The sequence below is a fragment of the Pteropus alecto genome, unplaced genomic scaffold (genome assembly GCF_000325575.1).
Source record: "Pteropus alecto unplaced genomic scaffold, ASM32557v1 scaffold69, whole genome shotgun sequence".
NCBI classification, from domain to species: Eukaryota; Metazoa; Chordata; class Mammalia; order Chiroptera; family Pteropodidae; genus Pteropus; species Pteropus alecto.
In genome coordinates this window covers 10137209-10154077 of record NW_006494610.1, presented here as the reverse complement: position 1 = coordinate 10154077, position 16869 = coordinate 10137209, and the positions used below count along the sequence as shown (strand labels likewise).

Sequence of the window (16869 nt, the reverse complement as noted above, 5' to 3'; positions counted from 1 at the left end):
CAATTTTTAACTGAAAGTGATGACTAACTTTTCTGGAGGTGAAAAAATCGCTTCAGGCACTCATCTCCAATTCTTCCTTGGGCCAGATTCTGGAACTATTGAAGACCAAGAGGTACATATCATCTGCCTACTCCATCTGTGGTCCACGGACCCAAATTTCCTTATGAAGAGGAAAGAGAAATACAAACCAAAATGGAAAAACGAAGAGAAAAGATTGTGTCACAGCCATCAAAAAAGCTGATAAAAGTCAGGGCCAATGGAGTTTATGTGGTTTGGAAGATCAACAAAGTTGTTCACTGTTGGTGTTTATTCCTTTTCTTTTGTGTCGAATGTGTTCTTTTATTCTAAAACTGGTGCCCTGTGATATCAAATGGATAAATCAATACAATCACTTCTAACATACCTTGATCTTCCATTTTAAGCAACATTTTGAAGCCATTTTTCTTCTGTACAGTAATCTGTCAATCAAACCAATGAATGTGACAAACTGACCAGGATATGTGCATTCATTTTGTTCAATAAAGAAAGAAAAAACCTATGTACTTCCACATATATTACATAAAATTAGAGCTTATTATTCTCAGTGATAAGGAGGAGAGGGTAAATCTAATGCAGTTTTCTATAAAATAACAACACATTTTTAATAAATATACCAGGCAGGCACATGAATGAGTAAATTAGTAGAATCCTTGCAAGCATTTCCTACTGCTCGGAAGCTTCTGAAATTTTTCTTTGGCCTAGCTTTATAGGGAAGTTTATAAATCTCTCAAGAAATTTAGTTGCATCTATTTATAGATTCCCTTCTTGTTTGACCCACAATGCTAATAACATATTTATTCTCTAATAACCCTTATTGTCAATACTTAACACCAAATATAATCAGACTATTTTTAAAAATCAAATTCATTTTCAAAGAGCAAAAATCCAGCAACTTGATTCTAAAATAATTGTGAAAAATATGATTCATACTCTAAAAGCAACTTCAAAAGGAGTTTCTAAATTGATTGTTCTTATTTAATGCAATAAGGTTAAAGTTAAAACAGATGTCAAAATACAGCTTTTGTAATATGTTGGTTTAAAATTCAGTTGCCTCTGATATTTCTTGTCCTATGCCTGCATGTCTATGTATAATTCAATCTACCATCTCAGAACATAGGCCTATATTTCTTAAGTCTTCCGAGTACTTAATTATGTTCTTGATTACTTTCAACTCAGAGAATTTCATTTCTCTGAAGAAAGCTAATTTTTTGGTAATATAATCCATAGGTTGATGTCACTCTCCCTTCTTACCAAATGCTTGCAAATGTACATTTGTGATGAAAATTACGAGTAATTGGGAAAATTCATTCATGCCCCCAATAAACTTACTGACTTATTGACTATTACATATTTTAAGAAGCTTTAAAAATGCTGATTTTTTCTTAAATATTAAAATTCTTTTCCCCAATGTAGTATACTAGAATATTCTGGCCTAATTTTAATTTAATACTTTTTAATAGATATTTGATCACCAGCTTATCTCCAAAAGTCCTCTCTAACCATAGTTCTACATGGGATTATATAATTAAGGAAAAGGAATGTTGATCCCTTGCATAGCTGTATCTTTTGCTGTGTTGGTAACTGCTCTTCTTAAAAAGAGATGGTTCTCATAATTTTTAAAGACCTTGCTTCTACTTGCTTCTCCATGAAAAATAATTTAGCATGACAGAAATTAAAAGAATATATTAGAAAACTTACAATTTTATTTTGGACAATGCTTCTTTTTTTTCTTTTTAACATGGTGCAGTTATACTAACTTAAAGTGCTTAGATACATAGAAATAGCATTGTGAGTTACAACTCAATCAGCTCTTCCATAAAAGTAATTTCTTTCATATCTTAAATCTATGTTTTTCATTTTATTTGCTTTATGTGGAATAGTTTTAGAACTTTAGTTTTATTGATTTTTTTCTTTTACTTAATATACACTGATATTTCTTTTGATTTCAAATAAATTTAAAATATTTTCCAATAAAATCATATCACCAAATGTCAAAGTATGGTTTTGGGAGAGAAGTTTAATAACTATCTTCCATTTCACTATGAAACTTTTAAAGTTGGTCATTGAAGTCATTCTTCATGTTATCTGGTATAATAAGAAATATTAAGAACAGAAAGGACCAAAATTCATCTATAAATGAGTGATTATTTTTCTCATATTTAAGAAGCATAGTCAATTTAATCATGGTCGATTAGACTCGCGAGTTAACTATACGCAATCATTATGATTAGTAGAATATTAAAACTAAAATAAACTACATTTTTACTCTTTAAACATTTGAACATCAGTCCAGTAGTCTTCTGTATTAATTCCGATAATTTCTCTCATATATTACACTAAGGACAACTCACATGTCCTTAACTTTGTACACTTAACAAGCTATGATGAAACAATCTGGTGAAAACTCTAACCAGGTGCTGCTCACTTAGTGCTTTGGAAATGTCTTTTGTGAGCTATCAAGGTAATTTAAATCCCACTTGATGGATGTTGTAAACTCTTTTGAGTACGTTATCTATATATACCTTTCCTGATTAGTCTTTATCATATTCGAGATTGTAACAGTTTCATCTCATCGTTATTTACTCACTTCCCCTGAAGTCCATTACAAAAAAATCCTACGTAGCCTGAAATCTAATAGTAGAAAGATTCATTTACAGTATTCACTTTTTGTAAAAATTAACTTTCATTTTAGAACACCAGAATCCTCTTAAGACCTATGTAACTGCCATAAATTATGTAGTTAACAACTAAAAGGCAAATATTTAGGAACAAATTTAGGTCTTTCATAGATGTAAATCATGTGACTGGCTAATCTTCTACAGAAAATATCAAGGGTCAGTTCCTAAGGATCATTTCCCCAAACATGACTCAGTTTGAAGAAATGATGAACTGATGTTGTGAGACCTCTGTATGTGTGCGTGTCTGTGTGTGTATGTGTTATACACTCTCATGCTCACCACATGCCCAATGATCCCATCTCTGTTACCAAGTTCTGCCTTCTGTGCCTAGAGACACAACTTTAAAAAAATACTTTTGAGAAACTGGGTTCTGACATAGGTTCCAGGGAAAGGAAATGAAAAGGCTAAATACAATTCATGCTTGTTTATGGGCAGGGAACAAATTGATGGGATTTTGTATTATCTGTAGTTAAGGCCCAGTAGAAACCTGGACTGGTCACAACCCTACCATGGTATGCTCATAAATCAGCCAGCAGCCAGGCCCAGACCTCCTTCAGAAAGGGGTATAGGAGCCAAGTTGTCCACTACTGGACTGGGCTGAGTGTCTGTGTGTGAGGGGAGGGGATCTCTGGGGCCCTCACCACAGAGCTCTTTCTTATTCACGAGGCACCAGAGAAATCCAGCTCCAAGACTTTGCTCCTTTCTTCCTAGTTGTAGTTGGTGGTGGTAATGAGCAGAATTACTCAGCTGGGTTTTGCCTTGTAAAAAAGGTTAAACCAACCTCACAGAGTTATAAGTTTACTACAATTTTGTTTCAATGGAATTATCTAGGACCTATTCTTGGTGTCATTAATAGATAAACAAGAAGTATGCATATTAACATATGCTTGTATCAGAGAAGTGATACCTTCTTCAGTAGTAACACATTTTCCTTTTATGGTGCTGGGCACATGAAAACCACCAATGAGAATTTTTTGACAAAAGAGAATATGTAAAAAATATAATTGTATACTCAAGGCCAAAAGATATGCTGAATATGCCTGTAAGTTTCTAAACAATGGTACGATTTTACGCAGTTAACAGTGGCAAATTATTTCACATTTTTGTTCTGCACACCCTCTTAAAATGTCTGAACATCTCATTAAAATGTATACTTAGTGAAGATAGTGGATTGCCCAGGCCCGATTCATCAATATAAAAGTGATTATAGATAATATAAATCAGAATCATCTCTTAGATGTTTTTTCACTTTTATGTCAAATTGAGAACATTGTTAGTGAATGAAATTACTAGAATTATTTATTAGGGTTGGTGGCTACACATTAAAAATAATTGTTTGATTATAATATTCAGATTCATTGAGTTTCTAATCATCTTTATAGGAGCTACTCAAGGATTTCTAATTGAATTTATGACCTTGTACTGAAATCACATCACGAAACTCTTTTTGTTTACTTATATAAGCCTAGTTATTTTTTTCTTATATTTATTTTTCCTTTATAGTATTTCTTTGGTACTCTAAAGAGAAATAACTTATTAAAGAAGTTAATTAACATAAAATTTACTCCTATTATCTTCATATTTAATTAAAACTTCTTATATATGTCATCACCTTAGTGAGGACTACAGTATTCCTGAATGTCAGTCTCTTATCTATTTCCTTCAGCTTTTAAACATAATAAAGTGCCTGGATTCTTTATTTGGTATTTCAGATCTCCTTTCTTTTATGTCACAAAAGATAAATTTACACAGCGGCACTGACAACATCACAGCTTTGAAAATGAGTCCACCCGTTACCTTGTAAATAGTTCAGTCATTTTAATCCATCTTCCTTTGCCCATCACTTTAATGTCAAACTTACAAGCTTAAGAATGCACTTTACACAACTTCTAGTTTTAAAGCAAGACTCCAAAAGTCTATTCACTTAACACACACTGACAAAGTCAGCATTTGAACTGACAAGACGTCAATCAGTAAACATTCTCATTTAGGAATATTTGATAATGGTGCTCTGGCATTTCTGCTTTAATTAACGTTCAGTGCTAATGATGGCAAGAGTCCACCCCTCCTAAGGTGTGTGTAGGTGAAAAAGGATTGGGTGCTGAATTATTCATTTCGCTCCTCTGTGTGTTTTAAGTATTTCAGTATAATCATCCATGATCTCTACCTTTTACACAGTAGTTCGATCCCAGAAATAAAAAGTATATATTTGTTTATTTGTTTCATTTATCCTAGCCAAAATTTTCTTTCTTTAATATCAACTTTCTAGAGCCCAAAGCTTTGCATTTGTTAAAGTTTAGAGAAGACCTAAGATGAAGGAATACACACAACACCCATGGATCAGAGTTTCTGGAGAGATTGGGAAGTCTCTGGAGGTCACTGAATCTACCTTGAAAGAAATAGATTTTGATATCTATCAAAGATCTAGGACCTGACTTGAAAAGTCCTTGAACTGTCATAAAGTTTTAGAAGATTCTCAAATGAGAATCATCTAAGTTGATTTGCGAATTTTATCATTTTATGAATTCCTCTCTCTTATGAAGTAGCACCTGTTCATAATCAAGGATTGTTCATGGATTTCTATAGATTGCCTATAACAAATTTATACCAATACACAACACCATCACTTTCTAAGAGTTACAGAACATTAAGCTTCACTTTGCAATTCATAATTTTCTTTTCACTTGTGAGACTCTCCTGCTTCAAACCAGAGATGAAGCTGGGAGTTAACTGTGTAGATTTTATTCACAAATTAAATTTGCATTTTCCTATTTCTCAGTGTGGAGTTCTATACCAATCATGATTCTTTCTGAATCATCAACATCCTGGACTAGAATTCATATTTCTCAAAACTAATGGGAGAAATAAGCTAGGTTTTATAGCTTAAAAATCACAAATCTCTTCTGGCTACAAGTTCATTGTAAACCACACAACTGCAATTATTGGCTTTTACATTTAAAACTTCCATATCTCATATCAGTTTTCTGTTCCAAAAGCCCATCATAAAAAAATCAGTGTGATCTAACTTTTCTTTTAAACACTGGATATATTGCTGAACATTTATCTGTTAACATAGAAAGAAAATATCATTGCCTGTTGTACTCACATGGCACAGTGCGGAGGTAGAGGTTGTCACGAATGATTTGCTGAAGTTCGTGGTCCACAGAACCCTTCTGAAATCGTAAGTTGAGGTAGTGACGAAGATCCTTATCAACAATTCCTCCTAGAATAATAGAGTTTCTTAATAAAGAATGCTAGAAAATATTTTTTAAGTATGTAATTTGATTGTCATATTTGAATCCATTTGAAAGATGCATTATTTCACATTGTTCTTTTGACCTTCTGAAACATTTACTGCGTAATAATAAAAGAAAACATTCACTGAGATAATAATTGTCCACCAGGTCTGTATTCAGAATTTTACATGCATTCTTTAATTTATTTTCATTTAGAATGAAGGCAAAAGATATATATTACTCCTGAGCTAATATTGAAATATCTCTCATTGACTGTATAAAAAGTTTGTTTTATTTTCCCCACTTTGCATTCTTCCTGTCCCCCAGCCTCTGGCATTCTACTTTCTGTCTCTATAAATTTGACTACCCCAGTTATCTCACATAAGTGGAATCATATAATATTTGTTCTTGTATGACTGGCTTGTTTCACTTAGTAGGTCTTAAGGGTTTGAAAAGATTTTTGTTATTTAATGTTACTGTGGATTTAGATAAGTACGGTGATATGAAAAGTCAAAAGAAAAAATGCTACAAAAATATTAATGCTTTACATCCTTTATAAGATCAAAGTAACTTCTGTTTTATAAAATAAGTGGAGATGTTTTTAACTAAGTAGATTTTAAATAATTTAGTTATTTTCATTTTATTATTATAATTATTATTAGTATTATAGAAATAATTTTGAGTCTATTTACAATTATAATCTAATGAAAAATAAGCTAGGCTATCGGTAAGAACACCAATACTGTGAATTTATCAAAGATTAATTTCATATTTAAAGATAATTATATTAAAATATGAAGATTTATCTAAGGCTTTTCTTATTCTTATACTTGAAAGAATAAATTATATATCAAAATACTTATAAAAATATAAGTAAGAATTCCTAAAACCCTTACGTTTTCAAACACATTCAGGTAGCTGAGCCAAGACAAAGAATTGATAGAAGAAATAAGAAACCTTTATGTAAAAGTCACAAAAATCATATTCTCCTCAAATTTTTTGAATTCCAAAATTGCAATTCATTAATCTATTTGCACCACCATGACCCCACAAAATAGCATTAAATGGATGTGCACATATGCGACACAAACACCTTTTGTTCAAACTATAGTTAATGTATTTGCAAAGTTAACATATTGCAACATTTCTGAAGTTTCCAAATCCATTGTTTCGGTTGCCTTCTCTTCTGCTGGCACAGCCTCATAGGATTCCATAAGAAATAATATTTTTAACTGAATTGACCATCAAAATTCTTACACTCCAAACAATATTTTTCATACATTTAAGCAAATAGCCTCAATCTATTTTTCCATCCAACATAATTTAACAGTGGAAAACAACATCAAAGGAAAACATTGCTCAGTGGGTGCACATAAACATTACATCCAGAATGCTTGAACATATTTTTTTCCAAATTCAAAACCATTTTCTCAAAGAAGCAGAGCAAAGAAAGTCATTTGAAAGTACCATCACACAGATCAACAATTACCTATTATTTATACCACCAAATTTCCATGTGTTGGACTTGCTGACATCACACTAAAGTAGTTAGTAATTAGAAATCCTGAAATTCTGTTTTTCTCCCTTGGACTTTTCCAGTCAGCAGAACATGCCTATCCTTGCTAACTCATTATACAGCTATAAAGCAAGCATAATGTCTGTTCTCAGTAGTCTTTTCTATGAGTTCTAAGTCTACAGATCTTTCGACAACTGCATTCCATCTTTCTTCCCTTTTTTTCTTTCTAATATGTGGGAGATGCTAAGTTATGAGATGCTTTCTGGTAGTCTGAGAATATGCTAACTATAGAACAACAGACAGTTTGTCCACTAAAGTAAGCTAGAATCACTCACCTAATATAACATAGATAAGCTCACATGTGTAGTCAAAGATGTTTCTTGTTCCTAGAAATATGTTATCAGTTTAAACCATTTCTACTACTACAAATATACATTAGTCTCTCAAAAGTTTACCTACATAAGAAAACAAAAAGGCTGTCTATTTATTCAATGACTTTAACATACCGTTTGATCTCTTAATCTATTGATATTACTATATCAGTATCCCTTTTTTTCCATGGAAGGACTTGTGGAAGTTTCTAAAAGCTAATATAAAATTTATACGAAAATGAATTGTCACAAATGGTTATATTTGTTTTGGAAGGACTTTTCCTGCCTGATATTTCAGAAATACTTTATCAACCTTCACGATTTCTTAAAGCATCTTTCAAGTAAGGCAATTTTATTTACTCACTATCCTTATGGCAAATTCTGCTAGTTGTATACCCAATTTTCTTTTCTCTATTCTTTTTTAATGAAAACCTTTATTTAGTTTCAAGTCCAAACACACTCAGCCCTAGGACATGGATCAGAGTGATCTGAAACAGTCATACAATCAAGTTCTCCAGTTTCCCAGCTGCCCTTACAACTTCCAGTAGCTATGTTCTGGCCATTGAGACCTAACAAAGAAGGAGGAGATTTCTTTATTCATTGAACTAGACTTCATATCTGAGATATAGCAGCCACAGTCTGTGAAATGACTCACACAAGGGAAAAATATAACATGCTCAGAATATCGAAGTCAAAAACAGCTTGAGTCCCTGATGATTTCACTGAGCAGCTAATATAATATCAGCAATTACTTACCTTAAGATTTCTTGTTAAATGAGAAAAAATGCATACTTATTTTTTAAAACTATTATGATATTCTGTCATTTGCAACCGTACATGATTCTAATTTATATATGTGTATGGAAATGTTTTACATGTATATATAATATGTATACACACATTTAAAGGAATGTTTTTCCTTAATTATAAATTTCATTTAGAGAAAAATTAAGCAACAGATAGTGTGCAATGGCTAAAATATAAAAACTAAACAGCGTTCAATAAGTGTTACATATTATTACAGTAAATAAATAATCTACTACCTTATTTGACATAGTTATAATTTTTGGTTTTATTGTTATTGCTTGTCTATAGAGTTTCTATTTTGTCATTTTTTACTTATATCTATATCTGGTAGCTTAAAAGACACCCACATTAATACTTATGTCAAGCATAGTACTGTCAAGTTCACTGTCCCTTAGTCATTGTACTCTTATTTTCAAAAAAATTCAGTGGCTTTTACTTACTATGATATTTTAATTATTGAGAAATAATTAAAATAGTTATTGAGAAATTTCATTTAACTGAAAAAAATTTTATTTTCTCCATTTTACAAAATAAAACCAAACATTAAAAGATATAATACCTTCTCAAAGCACACATTTGCTAATATGAGATATGGGAAGGATTTGAATCCAAAGATTCTGCTTCTAAAGAACACCTACAGTGTGAAGACCAAAATTCTTAGTACAAAGCAGTCAAGTACTTTCTTAACAGGAACCTAAACAAACTTTTCAACCTGACATCAAAATATAACAACGAAAACCCTTAAGAGAGAATTCAATTCAAACACTTCATATTGCAAATGAGGAAAGCAAAACTCACGCAAATTATTCAGCATTGGGTTCACAGCAAAGATGGGGAGGCGAGTGTGGAAAGCATCAGAAAGGAACTCCCATGAATTATTTGAGAAGAAAATTCTAAATGTTACCACTTGAAAATGATGTGCATCTCTATGGTTTTCATAATTTTCAGAAATGTCTCCAGTAGAACTGCTTTGGGCTGTCACTATTTGAATGCCCAGATTGAGGAAGCAAAGAAAGAAGATGCTGCTTGGCTCAGATAGACATAATCACCTTGGAATTTTCCTTAAGAAAAATTGTTAGTTTTAGCCTTGTGGACAAAGCCAGAAACTCTTCCTAAGATTGAGGGAGAAAAATACCAGGCTGCGTTATGTTTGTGCCAAGGGTCTGATTGCTAGTAACTGACAAAAGTAGTCCTATCCATAATTCAAGGGCATGAACATTGGCTCAGACTTTCTTCTGGAATCAACACGCACCTTATAAACTTAATGTAAACTAGGTAAAATAGCTCACTGATTGAGATGGTATGGGAAGTGTACGAAGAGGCAGGTGGAGATGATCAACAAGCCAAAGTCTGGCTCATTCGGATGTCATTTAGTCATCCTGCAAATCAGGCTACTCTAATATTCTATTGACCTTATCTATTTTTATTTCTCTTTACCTCAGTTTTTTTTTTCCATTCATACTCCATAGATATTGAAATGGGCATTTGATTTTTGTTTGATGGCTTATTTGTGCTTTATCTTTTGTACCCATTTCTATGCTTTACCTTGTACTACCTTCTTTGGTAACAGCACCCTGATTTCCTTTTTCGAGTGGCCATATCTCTCTCATTCTGTATAACTGTGGTTAGATTTTAGTCAATCTGCTCATCCTTCACTGAGAAACTTAAAAGAAAGCCGTTAGCCTGGGTGGCTTAAACAACAAATATTTCTCACAATTCTTGATGCTGAGAAGTCTAAGATCAAGGAGCTGGCAGATCGGGTATTTGGTAAGGAACTCTTCCTGGTCTACAGATGGCCATCTTCTTGTAGCTTCACATGGCTGAGAGAGAAATCATTTCTCTAGTGTTTCTGCTTATAAAGGTACTATCCCATTTATGAGACCTCTGCCTTCATGACCTAACTACTTCTCAAAAGCCCTACCTCCTAATACCATTACATTGAGGGTTAGGATTTCAATGTGTAACTTTTGGAGGGGCCACAAATAGTCCATAATGGTAGGTATAGACCTAATAAGGTCTCCACTAGATCTAATTCCTTGGTTCCATATTAAGTGCTAAGTATATCTTATAGTTTGGGAATTTTTATTTTTTTGTAATCAAACAACTGAATTATTGTATTAGTTATAGTTATAGATCACAAGTTAGTTATAGCCCATAAGAATAAAAGCCATGGATAATTTCCTTTTGATATTGCTTTTTATTTTATGATTGTCCAGGAAGCTAAGATCATCAACAGAAAATTGATTTCATGCATTGTCTTTACCAAATAAGTAGTGAAATAATCAAGCAAAGCAGTCTGTAAGAAATTGGGAGAAAGATCTATTCATATGCCTTAAGATATGCACATGAGTAACTGTAAATTTATTTTATGTTAGTCTATTAGATGGTGGGGAAGTAGAGGAATAGTCCAAAAGCTAGGTCGCTATGTTCCTTTTTCAAAAATAGTTTCTGCTTGGCTCACCTCAAAAATGGAGAAATAGATCACAGAAAAGTTGATTGAGTTTGTTATAAGCCACAGTCACAAAACAGGTGACAGACATATCTAATCCAGTCTGTCGGAGCAGTCTCCATCCCTTTTTGAGGTGAAAAATTGTGTCTTTGGTTTCTGATGATCTAGAGGCCAACTCATTTTCAGGCAGCTAGAGTACTGCACTAAATCACTGGATGCGTTTGATCTATACTAGTTTATAAATTATGAGCCAGTAAAATTATTATTATTTCAATAATAATAATTTTAAATAGGAACACACTCATAAGGCCCATGGTACCTCATTGCAGATGCCTTGGTCAATTGCATCTCCATAGCTGGAAACAGGTATATAAAAATTTGTATCCCTTCCTTATTTTACTCATAAATTTATTTTAGAGAGTATAGTCAATCTTTTTTTTTTATCACATTTAATATCATTGTGTGCTGTTTTTCTTCAAAATTTTAGTGGTTTCACATGTTTTGTATAAGAAATGCAATAATAAAAGAGACAACAAAATGTATTAAATCATTGCAGATCATTAGGAGATTCAAAACTAGAGAGAATAATTGCTATTTCAGAGAAAATGACAGAGATAAATGTAAGTGGTTTATAATACTCTCTAGCTCTATTGAAAATGGCTTTTTATCATTTCCTTCCCCCTACTATTGCACAGATGGGATATTATTATTGAGTTTCATTTTTCATTGTTAGCCTTGGTCTCAAAGTAAATGTTAAAGTTATTCTTATAGTTATGATTATAGGCTCCCATGGAGAAGAGAAAATGAGTACTTGCTATATGTCTGGCATTGTGCTAGGTCTTGCACATGCATTACTCAAAATTTTACAATCAAGAAATGTAAATGATGGACACAGAATTAAAAACAAACTCAAGTATAACTAAATTTTTTATGTCTCAAGATGGCTAATTCAGTTTGGAAATAGGGTATTTTCTGTTAATTTCTTTGACTCATTTAACTCTTAAGCATTAGATGATCTTTATAAAAAGCAGTATGTCATAAAAAATTTAGCGTAATGAAAGAATAAAACACAAATGGCCAAAAACAAATCTGACACAAATTCAATCCATCTTTTAAACCTGAAATTATGCCACTATAAGTTTAATAGAGAAAAAAACAATCTAATAGTTATGAATAGATTTAAAATCACTGAAGGTTAATAAATCTCAAAGCACTAAGGTTTCTGTATAAAATTACGAAGGTCAAAGAAAAAAACTATAGTCCAAAATACCTACATAATTTAGCAGGAAAAAATGTTTTACTTAGGGAATTAGTTTACTGACTTTTAAAATTTATTCCAAAGTTTAAGCCTAAATTTTAAAAATTGCAGTGATAAAAATATCACAATTGTTGTTATTCTTGGAAAATCCGATTTAAGAATTTATCTTCATTAGTTTAAAAAACATAAAATAAACTGCTCATGCTAGGTATACCTGAAACATATTCATTTAAAAACCTAAAATTGAGCATCTGAATGATACTTAAACAATTAATATTCAAGCTTATTTCATTTTATATTAGTAAGCAATTGTGCCCGTCAACATAAAAATTATATTTTTAAAGAGGTGATACTTACTATTAGTAAAATGGATAGGGATTTGCATGATTATATTTGTAAACATGTGACATTATTTTGTGTTTTGAGAACTATAAAACAAGGTCAGTTATCTCATTTTATTTTTTGCTAACCTGCTGCAACTTAAAACTGCAAGATGACCTGGTACAATAAATGGTCCACTCAAACTGGCTTCATTCTGAAAAGTATAATGACATAAACTATGTTGCCCAAATTGACTAAAACAAACACATACAGACACGCACACACACACACACTCACACACACACACACACACACTCTCTCCCCAACACCTCCCCACCAAAAACATACCCTATTTGTGAGCCCATTTTACAATGATAATAAAAAGAAATTCCCTTACAAATTCAGTTTCAAAGAAGAGTAACTTTTGCGGCCCCTCCAAAAGTTACATGTTGAAATCCTAACCCCTAATGTAATGGTATTAGGAGGTGGGACTTTAGGGAAGTAGTTAGGTAATGAACGCGGAGGTCTCGTAAATGAGATAGTACATTTATAAGCAGGCTATATCTTCTATAGCCTGTGTCATGATTAATCAGTGCTAATGAAGTTATCAACAATTCTAGGCACATGATTTGAACTGCTAGAAGGATGACTTTAAATAATGAGGAATGTATTCCAAAAGTTTATTTTGAATGCGGAATGGTTTTTCCCATATAAGTAATATTGCACATTATAACTATATCTTTGGTCCACTTATACATTTTTTTTAAATAAATTAGGCATCTGAAGTACATTATTCATGGTACGTTGGAAGTACATTGCTGTTATGCATTGCCATGTATAACAATGCTTCCTGGGAGGTGAGAGCAAAGGGATATGGCTAAAGTTCCAAGATAAGCTGACAGGTTCTAAAAATTCAAAACCTTTCTTTCACAAGGAACACTGATAGCTCCAAGACCCTGGTGGAGATTCTTGCTGATATTGTCAAAGATTCCTCAGGGCAAGTATGGATTAGGAGTGGGTAGAAGAGGAGCAGCCTGTTGAGAGGATAAATTCTATATGCTCTTGTATAAAGGGTTATGGGGCAATAAAAATCCTGCTAATGTATCTCCTTACCATCATACTCAGCCAAAATTCTTTTTCTTAGGAGGTGCTTAGCCCTTAGTCAAGTCTGAGGTCTTGGCTGCCTCAGTTCATACTGCCATTATTCATTTGGTCTAGTTTCACTATAAAATGGTCTATAATTTCTCTATTTCCTATTTTAGAAGCAAACGCAAAATCATTTTGAGATTTTCTTGGCATTATTTTAAATACTTTATTATTCATAAAATTATCAAAAAATTCTTAAATGTCTTTCCCCACAAAAATTTGTAAGCCCCCAGCCCTTTTATCTATACCATTTCCACCCAGTACATAAGGAAATATCATACAGATTCTGTAGGAAAGTCGAGCAGGAAATAATAGTGGAAAATAGAAGTTTACAAAATCTAGAAGGTATCTTCGGATATCAGAAGTCTAGGTTCATATAACTCAATTAGATATATCATCCATGGAATAAGATGTGTGCCTGTACATGCACACATGAGTGCATGTGAGAGGGAAGAAGTGAGTGGCAATGAGAAGAAAGAAAATAGCAAGTGGAGGCTATGAGAATGATGGTGGAAGAAAGACAAAGGAAGATTTCTTCATCATCCTTGTTCTTCTAGGTTTTACTGTTCTTACCACTGAAAGACAAGGCCCTGATCTGACTCAGGAGGGAAATAAGAAGCAAAAACTGGGTTTGAGAGGCTGAACCAACATGATGTCTGAGATTGCAGTGGAAAGGGAAGGGAGAGGAAAAAACACTCAAGTGATGAAAGCTGAAAAAGAAAGTTACACCTGTTGCCAAGTGGCCAAGTGTGTTGTACCCCCAAGTGACTGAAAGGGAAGTGTATGTGTTAAACAGGTAGTCAAGGACTGTGAAAGTGAGTTCTATTATAATGGATTTTCACTGAATTATAAAATTACTTCCTCCGACTAGAGTTTTAGAGCTATTTATACACTTGCCAGGCATAGTGATATAAATTAGTAAATTCAATTATCCATACCTGAAGGCTATCAGTTAAAATTTCCTAAAAACCTCCTTTAGACATCTGGAGCTGTATTGCCTCTAGAAATATAGGGAAGACTTAGCCAGGAATGGGAAAGAAGAATATACAATTAACCCATGGTATTCACAATTGTCTTCTGTCCCCTGATTACATATAAAATTGTACCTGAATTTTGACCTGATAAAAGGGTATATAGAAGTTTCTATTTTAACAAAACCCTGGCTCATCTTATAAATTGTTTGCAATGAAAGTCTATTGAAAATATCTCTTTGAAGTAAACTTCCATTTTTATTGAACTATTGCTATTTGTTCTTAATAACAAATTTTATGAAAATGTCATATGACTGTTTACCTAAGAATATATTTTGCAATCAAGAAAAAAAAAAAACTTAGAGGCTACAAACATCATTGGAAATGAATTTTTACTGCTTTTAGGGGAAGAATAATAGCATAGAATAAGGAAAACATATCTGACAAGGGGGAGGAAATATACACATATACACACACACATATAGACAGATATGGTGCATGATTTCACATTTTGGGATGTTATTAAAGGGGTAGTTGTGTTGAAGAAAGTTGAAGGTTATCAACTTTCTGTGGGTAGGCCCAAGAAATAGGAAATATTTTTATGCTGCCCAATGATTCATGTTTATTACAGAACATTATCATTATATATGAAGAAAATCAGGAGGTAGTAGCAACAAATTTTGCTTTTCTTCATTTGTGACAAACTCCATTCTCTGGCTTAATACAATTTTTATTTTTTAAAGCCTAGCAGAGTGCCTTATAAGTATTAGTTGAATTACATCCCTGCTAATTGACTTAAATGATTCTCCCAATAATGATAAATATTTTAAATACATGAATGCAACAGCACATAGTAAGTGAATTTATAAAAGTTCAGAAATGCTTTTTGTGATAAAAGAGGGGTCTACCATTACTACATATTTGTTCTTTGGACTGATACTATTAGCTATTTGCTAGATCATGAAAGTGGCTTTTATATAGTTAACCCTGTAGTATAAAAATCTCATTTGAATGAACTTTTACTTTCTTTTGCTAAATAATCACCTATATAATCTAAGAGATATAATTTTGTTCTTGAAGTATTAAAAATATAAACCTTATATTTTTAGATAGTCTATTCATTTTATGTTTTTGGAAGTATATGACCAAGAATCTTTAATATTATCTGGGGTAGTAGCAACTTTGATTGCCCCAGACACGTATTTTTATTAAACACTGGTTACAATCATTCTACAGCAAAAACAAAAACAAACAACAAAAATCCCCAATGATTTTTAAATCTCTCTTCTGCAAAATAATTTTTACAAAATAGTAAAATTATTTTTACTTTTTGATAACACTTTTAAGGATAATATCTAATTGCTGACTTGAAGAATCTGGAAGAATGTTTGAAATTTTCATTACTTTAAAAATAAACTCTCCATTGATCTGACAATAATCTTGTTTTAATATAATCAACATTTTAGTTCGATTGGTTAAGTAATAATAAAATTTGAAATGATTAAAAAGAGCAAAACTTTAGAGATTTTTTACTACAGATGGGCTTTATATTTGACAGAAAACACCATTTTAAATAAAGAGCCTCTCCAATGTGCAATCTTTATTGGTTTTTGTAGATATCATTATATTTGATGACTTGAAATTTTTATATTCTTTTGATTCTAGCTTCAAACCAGAAAATTTTATTTTGCTATGAGAGAGGTAATAATTTGAGAACTGATTCAAATTCTATAAATATAATTTTAATTCAAATTCTTTAGTGTAAAATATGAAATGTAAGGTCTAGAGTAGTAAAATTAGATTATTTAAAGTTTTTTACACTCAATGTTAATTAACTACAATAATACAATAGTATTATTACTCTACTTGTGTGCAGAATATTAATATATCAAAGATTTTAAATATTTATTACTGCATTGGCCCAACATAAGAAGTGTGAATGGTAATTAGGATAATGTTTTAATTTACAAATGATTAAAATAGTTCAGAGGTTAATTGACTTGGCTAAACTCACACAACAGAGCTGCAACATTTACTTGGGTCTCTTGATTCTGTGCCAAGAAATATCTCTGCCACG

General features: G+C 32.1%; 1 protein-coding gene across 1 annotated transcript in view; it reads right to left on the bottom strand.

The window, feature by feature from the left end:
- Positions 1 to 5803: 5803 nt before the first annotated feature.
- Positions 5804 to 16869, bottom strand: part of LOC112474004 (membrane-associated guanylate kinase, WW and PDZ domain-containing protein 2-like) — a 348332-nt gene continuing 337266 nt past the window's right edge. Inside the window, exon 2 of the mRNA XM_025042188.1 lies at positions 5804 to 5940. Coding sequence (XP_024897956.1) covers positions 5804 to 5940 — 137 coding nt within the window. The remainder of the gene's footprint in view (positions 5941 to 16869) is intronic.